Genomic DNA, 16038 nt, shown 5'->3' with positions numbered 1-16038 from the left:
GGACGGACAAATGGAAAGTGGCATTCAAAAGCCAGTAAGCGTGCAAGTAAGTGCCGGGCTGGCTTTGGGCCCTTACCTGTTGCGCGCTGTGCAGCAGATCCATTCTCTCTTGGAGGATGCAAGCGTCGCGCTCCCTCAACTCGCACATCAGGGCTCGCTTCCATTGGTCCACGGCGCTCCTAAGCTCTTCTCTCTGATCCGCCGTCAGCACGTCATTCACGCCAGCGTGGCTGGCTTTTTCGCCGTCCGTGGCGGGGCAGTCCCGCTGCGGTAGCGCCTCGTACAACATGGCCTCCAGCTCCAGGATCCTCTGGGCCGCAATCCTCGTCCATCAGTGGTCCGGCGGGAGATTTGAGGGCGGCTTACCTTATGAGCCTGGTCCATGGAACACTTCCTGAAGTCCAACTCTTCATCCAGGTAGCCCTTCTGCTTGCAGAACATATCCTAGCACAGCTCAAGGTCAGAATTGTTGGGGCACATTGCCGGAGTTCCCCTTGGCTGATGTCGCGTGTCTGTCTACCTTCTCACTTTCAATGTCCAACATCTTCTGTTGAAGTGCTGACTTGGTCACTTTGATGTATTCTAACCACTGAGGAAAGGCTGCTGTCACATAAGCAGAATGCGAGAGCGTGCGTGGACGTGCGCGTTACCTTCTCGGCTAGGGTGAGAAGGGTCCTGGCGTGAATCACGACCACCTGCTCCTCGTTGGTGAGATTCTGCAAGAGCCCAAAGGCACAGCGTCAACAAGCTTCTTTCAGCGCAAAGCCTTCCAAAAGTCACATTTGAGCCGCCGAGTCTCGTGGAGTGCGAACATAAGGAGTTCGACATACACTTACGGCGTTATAGCCCAGGATGTCCAGCTTCTTCATCAGATCACTGATGACGATGTCCGGGGGAAAGGCGCAAGGAGCAATGTAAGGTGTTCTGGGACCTCGGGTTAAGGTTAGGGTTGCGAGGGACGCCTTACGTACGCTCACGCCCTCGGCCTCGCAGTAGATCTGCAAAGGGCTGAGGCCGTCTGGGAAACGGACTTGCAGAAACTTCAAGACGGGGGAGCGCCACTCCCTCTCCTGAAAGGCAGAGGCATGCATCCGTCCGTCCGTCCGTCCGTCCGTCCGTCACATCTCTGGCCTCAACACGCTTGTGCGAGTCTTCCCACCTCCAGCTCCAGGATGCGGAACTCAAGGAGTTCGTTTTGGTCTCGGATATCCTGGATGTGCTCTTTCAGACGCGCTTCTTCCGCCTCCATCCGCCTGACCTGAAAAGACAGTCAGACCTCATCTGCGGGGCTTCCCGACAAGTGTGACGCCAAGCGACTCCGCCCAGCGCCTTTCTTTCCGTCACCTTTTCGGCCAACTGCTGATTGCTCTGACGCAGCAGCTGCTTCTCCTCCACCCACTTGACATTCTAGAAGAGACAAACGCGTGGACAGCTTTGGAATGTTGTGTCATTTTCATCCACAAATTCTTTGGTTGACTGGAAAATGACATTTGCTTTTCTCCGCATTTTCCCAGCCACGTTCGGGGGGGGGGGGGGGGGGTTGGTCCAGTAATGCCAGACGGATGAGTGACTGAAGAATGTAGCTATTTTGTCTGAGAAAAAGGTGTGCTCATTGATGAGCTTACCTGTCCTTGTTGCTTCAGCGCTGACTCCAGATCTGCTACTCTGCTTTGATAGTGACCCATTTCTACCATCAGCTTTTCTCTGGTCTGAAAGGAGGAGGAGGGAGGCTCCTCCTCCTCCTTTCAGACCAGAGAACACCCGAGGCTGGGTGAGAACGGGGAGGCTGCGACCCGGCCGGGGGTTGCGGGAAGGGGCGCCACCTTGATCTCCTTCTCGGCGTCGTAGTCCCCTTCGCTGGTCTGGGCTAGCAGAGCGTAGGCTCGTTGCAGCGCTTGATATTCTTGCGTCAGCTGGCGGTAGCGAAGCTCTGCCTCTTCATGCACACACCAATGCAACACAGCACTAGTACCAGAATCAGTCAGACCGGCGACAAAGCACCCGCGACGCAAAGACGAGTCCGATTCCAGGCTGAAGAGGAATGTTTGGTGCCAATACGCTGGCAGAAATGGCGGGCTACCTCTTCGGGTTCCGTGTCGGGGGTTCTGTCGGTGTGAAAAGACAAGGACGATCCGTCCGAGTCCACCAACACGTCTTCGTCGTAGCCGTAAAATGTTTCGATGACCTGCGGGCGCGGAAGCAAACATCTCTCTGAACAAACTGAAGCGACACCTCACGATGAATCGACGAGAGGAACGATAGCGAGAAAAAGGCCATTTCATCTTGCGCAACACCAAGCAGCCGCAAACAAACAGACTCACCTTGCAGGACCTCACGCTTTGTTCCTCCTCAGAGATTCTCGACGTCGGTATCGTAGCATCAAATCTCTCTCCTGTCGACACAAATAATCCGCCTTTGAGATTCTTTGGATGCAAAGGGAACGAACGGCTCCGGCGCAGAAACAAACGCGACTCACAATGACATTTCTGACATGAGCTCCTGTCTCCAGAGCCTGAAAAACACGTCACCGGCGATGATTGGAGGGACGCTCGTCTTTTCCAAAAGTGACAACTACAGGGTGTGTCAGGGTTTTCCAGATTATCTTTATCGTATCATTGTGTTGCTTTGACTTTGACTGCGACCTGTAATAAATAATATTATTTATCCCTTATTTATCCCTATCGCTTATCCCTTCCTACACAAAGTCGTAAAACACCCCTTGCTATGTTTTGACTAGAGGTCAAGGGCTTCCTCTATTCAATCCACTCTTACACCCACCCTGTTTCTCTTAATTAAAATGCTCGTGCAGGAGCCGAGAGTCAGACTTCATTCGTACAACGGATGGACTCTCCACCTGCAGGTGTCCAAAAGAACTTACTTGTCTCCCGTGTGGTTCTTGCAAAATAAGTTGGAGCGAGCGCAACTCTAACAGGGTGCATTTTGCCACTAGCTGCCTACGGACAATGACGTCGCGCTCGCGGCTCATGGTTGACGGGCTGAGCAGCCGGGCAAGTCCGTCGTTTTCAGCGCACAGCGAGTGGCAAAGGCGCTGACAAAACGGGAGCTTTGAGCTGCTGAAAACGGCAAAACAAGTCTAAAGCGTGTTCAAACGCGTGCGCACAATGCTCCTGCTTGAAAGGTCGGAATTTAAGGGGCCAATTTTTTGGATGGCGGCCGCCGGCCAAGCTTTGGACGGAAAAGGTTTCCTGGCGACAGCGAGCGAGCGCGGCGCTGCCGTACGTGCACCGAGTCGCCTGCCTGAAGACCTTGGACAAGTCGTCGATGATGTGCCGCTGCTCCACAACTTGAAGGAACTCCATTTCACCGTCCTGCTGGCCGCAACCGCGGTCCAGGTCATTGAGCGAACTAGGCCTTCTCTGTGGAACACAAATGCAGTGGACTCTGTTGGCACGCCGCCGTTGTCCGCGTCGACTTACCAAGCTTGCCATCTCCTCGTTCTCCTGGGTGACAAAGCGCACTTTGTTTTCAAGGCGACACAGCACCAGCGAGAGTTCTTCATTCTTCCTGCTCAGGCGTTTGTTTTTGTACAGGAGTGGCAGAAACTGGCTTTCTGTTTCTCTCAGTCGCTTTAGCTGCAAGCATGAAGTGCGGGATGTGAAAGACGCACAACACGCGGGCCAGAACGTATCCATTCCTTTTGCATCGGTTTGAACGGAATCGTGGCTTTGGCTCCCAATAAAAGACATCTACCAGGCAACCGACTCGCCGCGCCGCTCAACTAATAAGCAAGCGCAATGGGTGCCTCGCTGGATGGCGCGCATCAAACGTAGCGCAAACCTTCAAGCGTGCCGTCAATAAATTACCAGTTCATTGCGCTCTTCAGAAAGCAGGGCGTTTCGATCCTCCAGTTTCCTGATGACTGCGCTGAGCTCAGCGATTTTCAGATGAAACCGTCGCGTGTCCCGATCCTCCTGAGACTGAAAACGCCCCGCAACACACACACACAAGCACTCGTTCAAAGTTCAAAACTGTTTTTGTGCTACCTTCCTCCAGCAACGAACTAAGTCATGCGTACTGCAAGTGTGTGATGAGGTGGCTTACGCAATGAAGAGGATTGCTAGTAGCGGCGTTGACCCCACTTCCAGGGTAGTTTAGGCCCGCCCTTTGGGAATCCCTCAGGGCAGCGATCTGCTGCTCGGCAGCCTGAGTCTGCAGCTGAAGGCGGTGGACGTGGCCGGCCCCAGGGCTTCATCCAAAACACTAACCGCTCTGTCTTTCAGCTTGATCTCATCCGTCTGGATGTACAAACGGGGAGCGCTCAGGCAGGCGGGCAAACTCATTTGCCAGAATTGTGACAAAAACAAAGAGAGCAACCGGCCAATTTTTTTCTTGAATCGACTAGAACACCTTTGCTGTGACAAAAGCGAAGCGAGCAACCGGACATTTTCTTCTTGTGAAATAGAATAGAATAGAATGCCTTAGGTGTCATTGCACTGCAGGTATACAACGAAATTGGGAACATAGCCACGCACCGCGCATCTGATCAGTCCTACCAGTCGGCGGATCTCCCTCTCGCAGTCTCTCTTGGTTCGGCTCAGCTCCTCCCGATGCTGGTGATGAGCCGATCGGAGCTCGGCCGCTCGGGACTGCCAGGCCTGCTGGGCCGCTGCCAGGGCTTCTTCCGCGCTCCTGGTGGAGGCGACACCGCTCGGTCTCCCGACACCGCCGCGTCTCCTCCACCTCCGCCAGCAAAGCGCCCCCCCTCCTCACCTGAGCAGACATTGCGCCACACCGGGCCGTTGAGACCGCAACGGAGCGCCGCGACGCTTACTGGGGACAAGCTACACAATACGGTAGCGGCCGCATCGAAGCCCGACGTGGCGTGCGGATAGTCAGACACGGATAGAGCGGATCACCTTGTCCATGGAGCCGTCCCTCAGGCTGAGGACCAAGGCATTCAGTCGCTGGATCTCTCCATCTTTGATTTTGATCACTCTCATCAGCTCCATTTCATGCTGCCGCAGTAATGTCTCCCTGGTAATGGCTAACTCTTTCTGCTTCTCCTCATGGAGTTTGCTTTTGAGTTCCGTCATGGCGGCGGTGGCACGGTGGTGCTCCGCCCGCAGGTCCTGACTTCTCTCTCTCTCCAGACAGCTGACCTGATATGACTTAGACTTAGACTTAGACAAACTTTATTGTCATCTTGTCTGCACATGGTGCATACAAAACGAAATTCCGTTGCATACGTCTTACAACAAAGTAGTGATATTGCAGTTGAATAGAAGTAACATACCCTATGAAAATATATATATATACATATATACTATATATATATATATATATATATATATATATATATATATTAAAAATAAGTATAAAGTGCAGCAGTGATAATTATGCAATAGTGCAAGTAGGCAAAACAGTATTCAAGAGTGTGCAGAGGAATGCTAAACCATGTATTAAACTTCTATTTAAAGGGTTTATACAAGTTCAGTAAAGTTGGTAGTGCGAGATAGTGCAAGATAGAGGTCCGTAGTGTCATAAAGTACAGTTCTGTGAATGTGTGATGCAGAGTTCAGTTTAGAGCTCAACAGTTCTAGTGTTCAACAGTCTGATGACAGCAGGGAAAAAGCTGTTGCAGAACCTGGTGGACCTGCAGCGGATGCTGCAAACCTCTTCCCAGAGGGCAGCAGGGAGAACAGTCCATGGTGGGGGTGTGATGGGTCATTGATGATGTTACGGGCACGGGACATGCAGCGCTGAGATGAAATGTCCTGAATGGAGGGAAGAGGAGCCCCTATGATCCTCTCTGCTGTCCTCACCACTCTCCTCACGTTCTTCCAATCGGAGGCGGTGCAGCCTCCACACCACACAGAGAGACAGCTTGTCAGAATGCTCTCTATGGTGCTCCTGTAGAACGTCCTCATGATGGGTGGGGGCAGGTGGGCTCTCCTCATCCTCCGCAGGAAGTACAAGCGCTTCTGTGCCCTCTTGACCAGTGCCGTAGTGTTCATAGTCCAGGTGAGGTCTTCTGTGATGTGGACCCCCAGGAATTTGGTGGTGCTGACCACCTCCACAGCTGAGCTGTTGATGATCAGTGGAGCGTGGTGAGGCTGTTTTTTCCTGAAGTCGACGATGATCTCCTTCATCTTCTCCTCATTCAGGATCAGGCTGTTTTCTCTGCACCAGCCCACCAGCTGCTCCACCTCCTCTCTGTAGTCCAGGTCGTTGTTGTCTCTGATGAGCCCCACCACCGTTGTGTCGTCTGCTGACTTCACGATGTGATTGGTGGTGAACCTGAGGACGCAGTCGTGTGTCATCAGGGTGCACAGCAGGGGGCTCAGGACGCAGCCCTGAAGGGAGCCTGTGCTGAGGGTGATGACATCAGAGGTGTTCTGTCCGACCCGGACTGACTGAGGTCTGTTGGTGAGGAAGTCTAGCAGCCAGTTGCGAAGGGGGGTGTTGAAGCCCAGGTGTTCCAATTTTCCTACCAGATGCTGTGGGATGATGGTGTTAAACGCTGAGCTGAAGTCCAGGAACAGCCTCCGCACATGGGTGTTCTTCTCCTCCAGGTGAGCCAGGCTCAGGTGAAGAACGGAGGAGATGGCGTCCTGAGTGGAGCGGTTTTGCCGGTCGGCAAACTGGAACGGGTCAAATAATAGGGGGAGTCTGGAAACGATGTGACCTTTAAGCAGCCTTTCGAAGCACTTCATCATAACCGGAGTCAGTGCAACAGGCCGGTAATCATTAAATGAGGTGATTTGAGGTTTCTTCGGCACCGGAATGATGGAGGCAGTCTTAAAGCACGCCGGCACTGTGGCTTGGCCCAGCGAGGTGTTAAAAATGTCTGTGATGACCCCAGCCAGATGACTTGCACATTCCCTGAACACACGCCCAGGAATGTTGTCGGGGCCAGGGGCCTTACAGGGGTTGACTCTCCTCAGGGTCTTCAACACATCGGCGGAGTCAAGGCAGAGTACCGCCTCTTCCTGATGGGGGACAGTTTTAACTGCTGGAGTGCCGTTTAGTGCCTCGAACCTCCCAAAGAAGTTATTTAGACCATTTAGAAAGTCAGCATCAACTACACCCACCGGGGGGGGGGGGAGGGTGAGTTGTAGTCTGTAATCGCCCGTATGCCTTGCCACATACTCCTGATGTTTTTGACGTCGTGGAAACGATCCTGAAATTTTCGACTGCGGTCTCGCTTCGCTATCCTGATGGCACGGTTCAAGTTGGCTCTCGCTGTCCTCAGTGTCTCCTTGTCGCCAGACTTGAAGGCAGAGTTCCGCGCTCGTAGCGTTTGACGTACCTCCTCAGTCATCCAGGGTCGTTGGTTGCCCCGGGTGATGATATTCTTAGTGGTGCTGACGTCCTCGGTGCATTTGTTGATGTAGGCTGACACAGTCATGGCACACGCATGTCTAATCTACATCGGGAAAACTGGGAGGGAGGGAGGCAGGCAGGGAGGCAGGCAGGGAGGCAGGCAGGGAGGCAGGCAGTGTCTGTCTGTTGAGGTTTTCACCTTGTTCTTCTCCTGCTGAAGTTCTAACTGGACGTCCATCAGTTTGGTTCTCAGCTCGTCATTGGCGGCCTGAAGGGCGTCCGTTCGCTCCGCCTTGGCCCGCCCTGCCGGAGCTCGTTTGGACATCTCTTACTCGAGTCTCGCCCGGTCGTCAGTCAGAGATCACAACATTTGTACCTGGAGAGCACAAACGCAGCGCTGTTTTCCACTGGCTTCGAACTCAACTTCAATCGGTACCGTAACTTACAACATCATAAACATAGAACTAGCTTGACTTAGTCATTGAATAAATGCATTTGGTTCTTCAAAACTGCATCACGCAACATAGCGTGACCGAGACGGCCGTTATCCACCTGCGTGAAGTTATTTGGTGAAATGAATGAGATGTTTAAGACACCATCGTTCTGTCTCTATGTAGATGAAGGTAAATAATCGATTGCTGAAGGTCCAAAGGTGTTGTGATAAACAAATAAACATATTAGTGATTAGTGACATATTTGTGATAAACATATTAGGCAGGATAATCACACATGTTAACGTGACTGCCCACACTGTATTTATTTATGGTTATTTGTTAAATCGAGTACTGTTAGACATGAAATAGGAAGTGTTTAACATAAATGGAAGACGAAAGGGGTACTCACCATTGTAGCTCCTGCTGGTCAATGATACGAGCCTCTTCTTGCAGTGGAAAACATACAGCCAACAAACACCGTGGAACCTAAAGGAATGAAATTAAACATTAACATTTAGCCTCAACCAACATTCACAGATACAACGCAACGCAAACTACACAAACGTAAATCTTTTTAAACACAATGAGTTGTACTTACCGTGTACGCTCTAGACGGTCCACTTGCAAGCGGAAAATAAAGATATTTCTGTTGATAATCGTCGTGTTTGTATCCGGTGTCTCGCTCAAGGCCATTGCGCCCACAGATTTGAATTTTGGCGAGAGTTCAGCCTATTGACGTCATTTCCGCGGTGTAATACCCGCATATCTGAAACGGCAAAGTTAAGAGTAGAGTTAAATAAAGTTTTTAGTCAACGCAATAATTTACAACCGTTGACCAGTCGAAATAATCGTCGAAATTTGGCGTCTGTGGCTGGAAGCAGACGCCGAGTTCGACATTCCTCCCAAACGCCACACTCCCTCGCTTTTCAGGGCTAAAAAAAAACAGTTGTAATTACCTTGTACGCTCTAGACGGTCAAGTTGCAAGCTGAAAACAAAAATATTTGCCTTGTTAGTCATCGTGTTACTAACAGCTGTGTCTTGTTTGCCAGAACTGCCGCTTTCCTACTTCCTGTTGCAAGCCACGCCCACGGATTATAATTTTGCCGTGAGTTCCGCCTATTGACGTCATGTCCGCGTCACATGACTGCGACGTAATATTATCTAAAACTGTTTGTGCGGTATTGTGTTGTTCTGTGCGGTATTGTGTTATTCTGTGCGGCGTCGTGTTGTTCTGTGCGGCGTCGTGTTGTTCAGTGCGACGTCGTGTTGTTCAGTGCGGCATGGTGTTGTTCAGTGCGGCATGGTGTTGTTCAGTGCGGCATGGTGTTGTTCAGTGCGGCATAATGTTGTTCAGTGCGGCATAATGTTGTTCAGTGCGGCATGGTGTTGTTCAGTGCGGCATGGTGTTGTTCAGTGCGGCATGGTGTTGTTCAGTGCGGCATAATGTTGTTCAGTGCGCCATAATGTTGTTCAGTGCGGCATGGTGTTGTTCAGTGCGGGATGGTGTTGTTCAGTGCAGGATGGTGTTGTTCAGTGCGGCATGGTGTTGTTCAATGCGGCATGGTGTTGTTCAGTGCGGGATGGTGTTGTTCAGTGCGGCATGGTGTTGTTCAATGCGGCATGGTGTTGTTCAGTGCGGGATGGTGTTGTTCAGTGCAGGATGGTGTTGTTCAGTGCGGCATGGTGTTGTTCAGTGCGGAATGGTGTTGTTCAGTGCGGCATGGTGTTGTTCAGTGCGGCATGGTGTTGTTCAGTGCAGGATGGTGTTGTTCAATGCGGGATCGTGTTGTTCAGTGCGGCATGGTGTTGTTCAGTGCGGCATGGTGTTGTTCAGTGCGGCATAATGTTGTTCAGTGCGGCATGGTGTTGTTCAGTGCGGCATGGTGTTGTTCAGTGCGGCATGGTGTTGTTCAGTGCGGCATGGTATTGTTCAGTGCGGCATAATGTTGTCCAGTGCGCCATAATGTTGTTCAGTGCGGCATGGTGTTGTTTAGTGCGGGATGGTGTTGTTCAGTGCAGGATGGTGTTGTTCAGTGCGGCATGGTGTTGTTCAATGCGGCATGGTGTTGTTCAGTGCGGGATGGTGTTGTTCAGTGCGGCATGGTGTTGTTCAGTGCGGCATAATGTTGTTCAGTGCGGCATGGTGTTGTTCAGTGCGGCATGGTGTTGTTCAGTGCGGCATGGTGTTGTTCAGTGCGGGATGGTGTTCAATGCGGGATCGTGTTGTTCAGTGCGGGGTGGTGTTGTTCAGTGCAGGATGGTGTTGTTCAATGCGGGATCGTGTTGTTCAGTGCGGGGTGGTGTTGTTCAGTGCAGGATGGTGTTGTTCAGTGCAGGATGGTGTTGTTCAGTGCGGCATGGTGTTGTTCAATGCAGGATCGTGTTGTTCAGTGCAGCATAATGTTGTTCAGTGCAGCATGGTGTTGTTCAGTGCGGCATGGTGTTGTTCAGTGCGGCATGGTGTTGTTCAGTGCGGGATGGTGTTGTTCAGTGCGGCATGGTGTTGTTCAGTGCAGGATGGTGTTGTTCAGTGCGGCATGGTGTTGTTTAATGCGGCATGGTGTTGTTCAGTGCGGCATGGTGTTGTTCAGTGCGGCATGGTGTTGTTCAGTGCGGCATGGTGTTGTTCAGTGCAGGATGGTGTTGTTCAGTGCAGGATGGTGTTGTTCAATGCGGCATGGTGTTGTTCAGTGCGGGATGGTGTTGTTCAGTGCAGGATGGTGTTGTTCAGTGCGGCATGGTGTTGTTCAGTGCGGAATGGTGTTGTTCAGTGCGGCATGGTGTTGTTCAGTGCGGCATGGTGTTGTTCAGTGCAGGATGGTGTTGTTCAATGCGGGATGGTGTTGTTCAGTGCGGGATGGTGTTGTTCAGTGCAGGATGGTGTTGTTCAGTGCGGCATGGTGTTGTTCAATGCGGGATGGTGTTGTTCAGTGCAGGATGGTGTTGTTCAGTGCGGCATGGTGTTGTTCAATGCGGCATGGTGTTGTTCAGTGCGGCATGGTGTTGTTCAGTGCGGAATGGTGTTGTTCAGTGCGGCATGGTGTTGTTCAGTGCAGCGTGGTGTTGTTCAGTGCGGCATGGTGTTGCTCAGTGCGGCATGGTGTTGTTCAGTGCGGGATGGTGTTGTTCATTGCGGCATGGTGTTGTTCAGTGCGGCATGGTGTTGCTCAGTGCGGCATGGTGTTGTTCAGTGCGGCATAATGTTGTTCAGTGCGCCATAATGTTGTTCAGTGCGGCATGGTGTTGTTCAGTGCGGGATGGTGTTGTTCAGTGCGGCATAATGTTGTTCAGTGCGCCATAATGTTGTTCAGTGCGGCATGGTGTTGTTCAGTGCGGGATGGTGTTGTTCAGTGCAGGATGGTGTTGTTCAGTGCGGCATGGTGTTGTTCAGTGCGGCATAATGTTGTTCAGTGCGGCATAATGTTGTTCAGTGCGGCATAATGTTGTTCAGTGCGGGATGGTGTTGTTCATTGCGGCATGGTGTTGTTCAGTGCGGCATGGTGTTGTTCAGTGCGGCATGGTGTTGTTCAGTGCGGGATGGTGTTGTTCAGTGCAGGATGGTGTTGTTCAGTGCGGCATGGTGTTGTTCAGTGCGGCATGGTGTTGTTCATTTCGGCATAATGTTGTTCAGTGCGGCATAATGTTGTTTAGTGCGGCATGGTGTTGTTCAGTGCGGGATGGTGTTGTTCAGTGCGTTATAATGTTGTTCAGTGCGGCATGGTGTTGTTCAGTGCGGCATGGTGTTGTTCAGTGCGGCATGGTGTTGTTCAGTGCGGCATAATGTTGTTCAGTGCGGCATAATGTTGTTCAGTGCGGCATGGTGTTGTTCAGTGCGGGATGGTGTTGTTCAGTGCGGCATGGTGTTGTTCAGTGCGGCATGGTGTTGTTCAGTGCGGCATGGTGTTGTTCAGTGCGGCATGGTGTTGTTCAGTGCGGCATGGTGTTGTTCAGTGCAGGATGGTGTTGTTCAGTGCAGGATGGTGTTGTTCAATGCGGCATGGTGTTGTTCAGTGCGGGATGGTGTTGTTCAGTGCAGGATGGTGTTGTTCAGTGCGGCATGGTGTTGTTCAGTGCGGAATGGTGTTGTTCAGTGCGGCATGGTGTTGTTCAGTGCGGCATGGTGTTGTTCAGTGCAGGATGGTGTTGTTCAATGCGGGATGGTGTTGTTCAGTGCGGGATGGTGTTGTTCAGTGCAGGATGGTGTTGTTCAGTGCGGCATGGTGTTGTTCAATGCGGGATGGTGTTGTTCAGTGCAGGATGGTGTTGTTCAGTGCGGCATGGTGTTGTTCAATGCGGCATGGTGTTGTTCAGTGCGGCATGGTGTTGTTCAGTGCGGAATGGTGTTGTTCAGTGCGGCATGGTGTTGTTCAGTGCAGCGTGGTGTTGTTCAGTGCGGCATGGTGTTGCTCAGTGCGGCATGGTGTTGTTCAGTGCGGGATGGTGTTGTTCATTGCGGCATGGTGTTGTTCAGTGCGGCATGGTGTTGCTCAGTGCGGCATGGTGTTGTTCAGTGCGGCATAATGTTGTTCAGTGCGCCATAATGTTGTTCAGTGCGGCATGGTGTTGTTCAGTGCGGGATGGTGTTGTTCAGTGCGGCATAATGTTGTTCAGTGCGCCATAATGTTGTTCAGTGCGGCATGGTGTTGTTCAGTGCGGGATGGTGTTGTTCAGTGCAGGATGGTGTTGTTCAGTGCGGCATGGTGTTGTTCAGTGCGGCATAATGTTGTTCAGTGCGGCATAATGTTGTTCAGTGCGGCATAATGTTGTTCAGTGCGGGATGGTGTTGTTCATTGCGGCATGGTGTTGTTCAGTGCGGCATGGTGTTGTTCAGTGCGGCATGGTGTTGTTCATTTCGGCATAATGTTGTTCAGTGCGGCATAATGTTGTTTAGTGCGGCATGGTGTTGTTCAGTGCGGGATGGTGTTGTTCAGTGCGTTATAATGTTGTTCAGTGCGGCATGGTGTTGTTCAGTGCGGCATGGTGTTGTTCAGTGCGGCATGGTGTTGTTCAGTGCGGCATAATGTTGTTCAGTGCGGCATAATGTTGTTCAGTGCGGCATGGTGTTGTTCAGTGCGGGATGGTGTTGTTCAGTGCGGGATGGTGTTGTTCAGTGCGGCATGGTGTTCAATGCGGAATGGTGTTGTTCAGTGCAGGATGGTGTTGTTCAGTGCGGCATGGTGTTGTTCAGTGCGGCATAATGTTGTTCAGTGCGGCATGGTGTTGTTCAGTGCGGCATGGTGTTGTTCAGTGCGGCATGGTGTTGTTCAGTGCGGCATAATGTTGTTCAGTGCGGCATGGTGTTGTTCAGTGCGGCATGGTGTTGTTCAGTGCGGCATAATGTTCAGTGCGGCATAATGTTGTTCAGTGCGGCATGGTGTTGTTCAGTGCGGGATGGTGTTGTTCAGTGCAGGATGGTGTTGTTCAGTGCGGCATGGTGTTCAGTGCGGGATGGTGTCTTTCAGTGCGGCATGGTGTCGTTCAGTGCGGCATGGTGTCTTTCAGTGCGGCATGGTGTCGTTCAGTGAGGCATGGTGTTGTTCAGTGCGGCATGGTGTTGTTTAGTGCGGCATGGTGTTGTTCAGTGCGGGATGGTGTTGTTCAGTGTGGCATGGTGTTCAGTGCGGCATGGTGTTGTTCAGTGCGGTATCGTGTTGTTCAGTGCGGTATCGTGTTTCTCAGTGCGGTATCGTGTTGTTCAGTGCAGTATCGTTGTGTTGTTCGTATTGTGTTTAACACTTAGCCTCTAACACTTAGCCTCTAACACTTAGCCTCTAGCATCTAGAAGGTAAATAAATAGGAAGGAAGGACTCACCGGTGACGTCTTCGCCCACGTCCAAGCGTTGTACTTTGTATTTTCATCCTTCTGACAGTGGAAAACATAGCCAACAAACACCGTGGAACCTAAACGAATGAAAGAAAACTATCATTTGGCCACAACCAACATTCACAGATACAACACAATGTGACGTGCGGGGTTGAGGTTAAAGGTTGAGTGAAGGGCCCTCGTTTTAAACTACTTTTTTGAAAAGGATTGGGAACAAGTAAGACGTATTTAATTTATTTAATGGGAAGTAGTAAGAGCTATTGAATTTAATCTATGTATTATATTCTATTGTATTGTATTCTGTTGTATTCTTTTGGATTGTATTCACACTAACCCCACTAAAACTTCAGCCCACAAAAACTCGCCTCTGGCGCCTAGCCTCTGGCACTTAGCCTCTAACACTTAGCCTTTAACACTTAGCCTTTAACACTTAGCCTTTAACACTTAGCCTAGAAGGTGAATAAATAGGGTTAAAGGTTGAGTGAAGGGACCTCGTTTTAAACTACTTTTTTGTAAAGGAGTGGGAACAAGTAAGACGTATTTAATTTATTTAATGGGAAGTAGTAAGACTTATTAAATTTATTTAATCTACTTTTCTTCCCAGGCAAAATTTGATGTGCTGCAATTCCAAATTTCCAAAGTGAATGAAGGAATGAAGTCCTTTAAATTATGATTTTGTATAAATACTAGGCATTAACACAAAATCGACGGCACAAAATGGGCAGACTTTACTTGTTTGAAAAGGACTGGTTACAAGACAGACTTTTTTAATTTATTTAATGGGAAGAAGACTTATTTAGTTTAATTGATCTATTTTTGTTCCCTGGCAAAATTCGATTTGCTGCAATTCCAAATTTCCAAAGTGAATGAAGGAAAGAAGTCGTTTAAATTATGATTTTGTTTAAATACTAGGCATAGACACAAAATCTACGGCACAAAATGGGCAGACTTTACTTGTTTGAAGAGGACTGGTTACAAGACAGACTTTTCTGATTTATTTAATGGGAAGAAGACTTATTTAGTTTATTTAATCTATTTTTGTTCCCTGGCAAAATTGGATTTGCTGAAATTGTATTTTGCCAAATCTTGCCTTGAGACCTGATAGGAAGTATTAAACGCTTAGTTAAATCAATACAAGTTGGTAATAAGAGCGAGTAATGTTGGTTGAACCGATGAATGAAGGTTGAAAGCAATTTAAATTATGACTTTGTATAAATACTAGATATTAACAGAACATCTACTGCGCGAAATGGGCAGAGTTTACTTGTTTGAGAAGGAGTGGCTTATTCAAAACTAAGATTTATTTAATCTGTTTGTTCCCAGGCAAAATTGGATGTGATGCAATTCCAAATTTCACCACATGATGGTGCCCAATTTTGACTTCATAGGACATATTAAACACTTAGCTTGTTATTATGTTCAAGGTAATCAGATTTGTTTATTATTCTAATGGCCTCTTCAAAACTATTCTGGATTACTACTTTGGATCTATTCTACATTACTTGGCAACAACATACTCTGTAACAGATTAGGCAGTATAATCATATCTGTTAACTTGAGAGTGCCCACACTCAATCTACTTATCGTGATGTGTTAAATCAATTACTGTTAGACATTATTTGTCTGATAATCTACCAAATCTTTGAATTGAAGAATTTGTGATTTAATTAATAGCTTGTTGTTATGTTAAGGGTAATCAGACTTGTATATAATTCTAATGGCCTTCTTTTGAAAACTATTCTGAATTACAACTTTGGATCTTATATTACTTTGCAACAATCTACTCCGTGACAGATTAGGCAGTATAATCACATATGTTAACTTCAGTGCCCACACTGTATTTATTTATGGTTATTTGTTAAATCAAGTACTGTTAGACATGAAATAGGAAGTGTTTAACATAAATGTTATGGCTACTCACCATTGTAGCTCGCTCCTGGTCAATGATACGAGCCTCTTCTTGCAGTGGAAAACTTGCAGCCAACAAACACCGTGGAACCTAAAGGAATGAAATTAAACATTAACATTTCGCCTCGACCAATTTTCACACGTACAACGCAACGCGGCTACACTTCTGCTATTACAAACGTAAATCTCCTTAACCACAATGAGTGTTACTTACCGTGTACGCTCTAGACGGTCCAGTTGCAAGCAGAAAATAAAGATATTTCTGTTGATAATCGTCGCTGCTCAGTGGCTCACGGCCATCGCGCCAACAGATTTGAATTTTGGCGGAGGTTCGGGCAATTACGTCATATCCACGGCACATGACTGCGACGTAATACCCGCTTATCTGAAACGGCAGTTAAAAGTAGAGTTACATCAAGTTTTCTTGGAACCTAAACGAATGAAAGAAAACTATCATTTGGCCACAACCAACATTCACAGATACAACACAACGTGCGGGGTTGGGGTTAAAGATTGAGTGAAGGGCCCTCGTTTTAAACTACTGTTTTGAAAAGGAGTGGGAACAAGTAAGACGTATTTAATTTATT

The 16038-nt window shown here is 49.2% G+C and overlaps 1 protein-coding gene and 2 long non-coding RNA genes across 3 annotated transcripts; all 3 read right to left on the bottom strand.

Moving 5' to 3' along the window:
* Positions 1–776: 776 nt before the first annotated feature.
* Positions 777–1739, bottom strand: LOC148377538 (janus kinase and microtubule-interacting protein 3-like). Its single transcript, XM_088368202.1, has 4 exons — positions 1626–1739; positions 1345–1407; positions 1160–1258; positions 777–1070 (listed from the first exon to the last, which is right to left on the bottom strand). The coding sequence occupies exons 1-4, from the start codon at positions 1692–1694 to the stop codon at positions 777–779; spliced, it is 525 nt and encodes a 174-aa protein (XP_088224328.1). The 5' UTR covers positions 1695–1739.
* Positions 1740–1784: 45 nt separating this feature from the next.
* Positions 1785–2611, bottom strand: LOC148377537 (uncharacterized). Its single transcript, XR_015856641.1, has 4 exons — positions 2477–2611; positions 2322–2392; positions 2081–2185; positions 1785–1936 (listed from the first exon to the last, which is right to left on the bottom strand). It is a non-coding gene; the product is annotated as an uncharacterized LOC148377537 (long non-coding RNA).
* A 5738-nt stretch (positions 2612–8349) lies between these two features.
* LOC148377536 (uncharacterized) lies at positions 8350–15521 on the bottom strand. Its single transcript, XR_015856638.1, has 4 exons — positions 15465–15521; positions 13532–13620; positions 8675–8704; positions 8350–8484 (listed from the first exon to the last, which is right to left on the bottom strand). It is a non-coding gene; the product is annotated as an uncharacterized LOC148377536 (long non-coding RNA).
* Positions 15522–16038: the final 517 nt, after the last annotated feature.

This window comes from Syngnathus floridae, unplaced genomic scaffold (genome assembly GCF_059516105.1).
Source record: "Syngnathus floridae isolate MCC-2025c unplaced genomic scaffold, RoL_Sflo_1.0 HiC_scaffold_131, whole genome shotgun sequence".
NCBI classification, from domain to species: Eukaryota; Metazoa; Chordata; class Actinopteri; order Syngnathiformes; family Syngnathidae; genus Syngnathus; species Syngnathus floridae.
This window is presented reverse-complemented; position numbering and strand designations above follow the sequence as displayed.

What these genes read in the sequence shown, in the direction of transcription:
- LOC148377538 (XM_088368202.1), bottom strand. Translation starts at nt 1,694, where the DNA reads ATGGTAGAAATGGGTCACTATCAAAGCAGAGTAGCAGATCTGGAGTCA. An exon ending in CGCTGAAGCAACAAGGACAG is followed by an intron (nt 1,408 to 1,625) that starts GTAAGCTCATCA and finishes TGTCTCTTCTAG; the next exon opens with AATGTCAAGTGGGTGGAGGA. An exon ending in TCCGCATCCTGGAGCTGGAG is followed by an intron (nt 1,071 to 1,159) that starts GTGGGAAGACTC and finishes TCTGCCTTTCAG; the next exon opens with GAGAGGGAGTGGCGCTCCCC.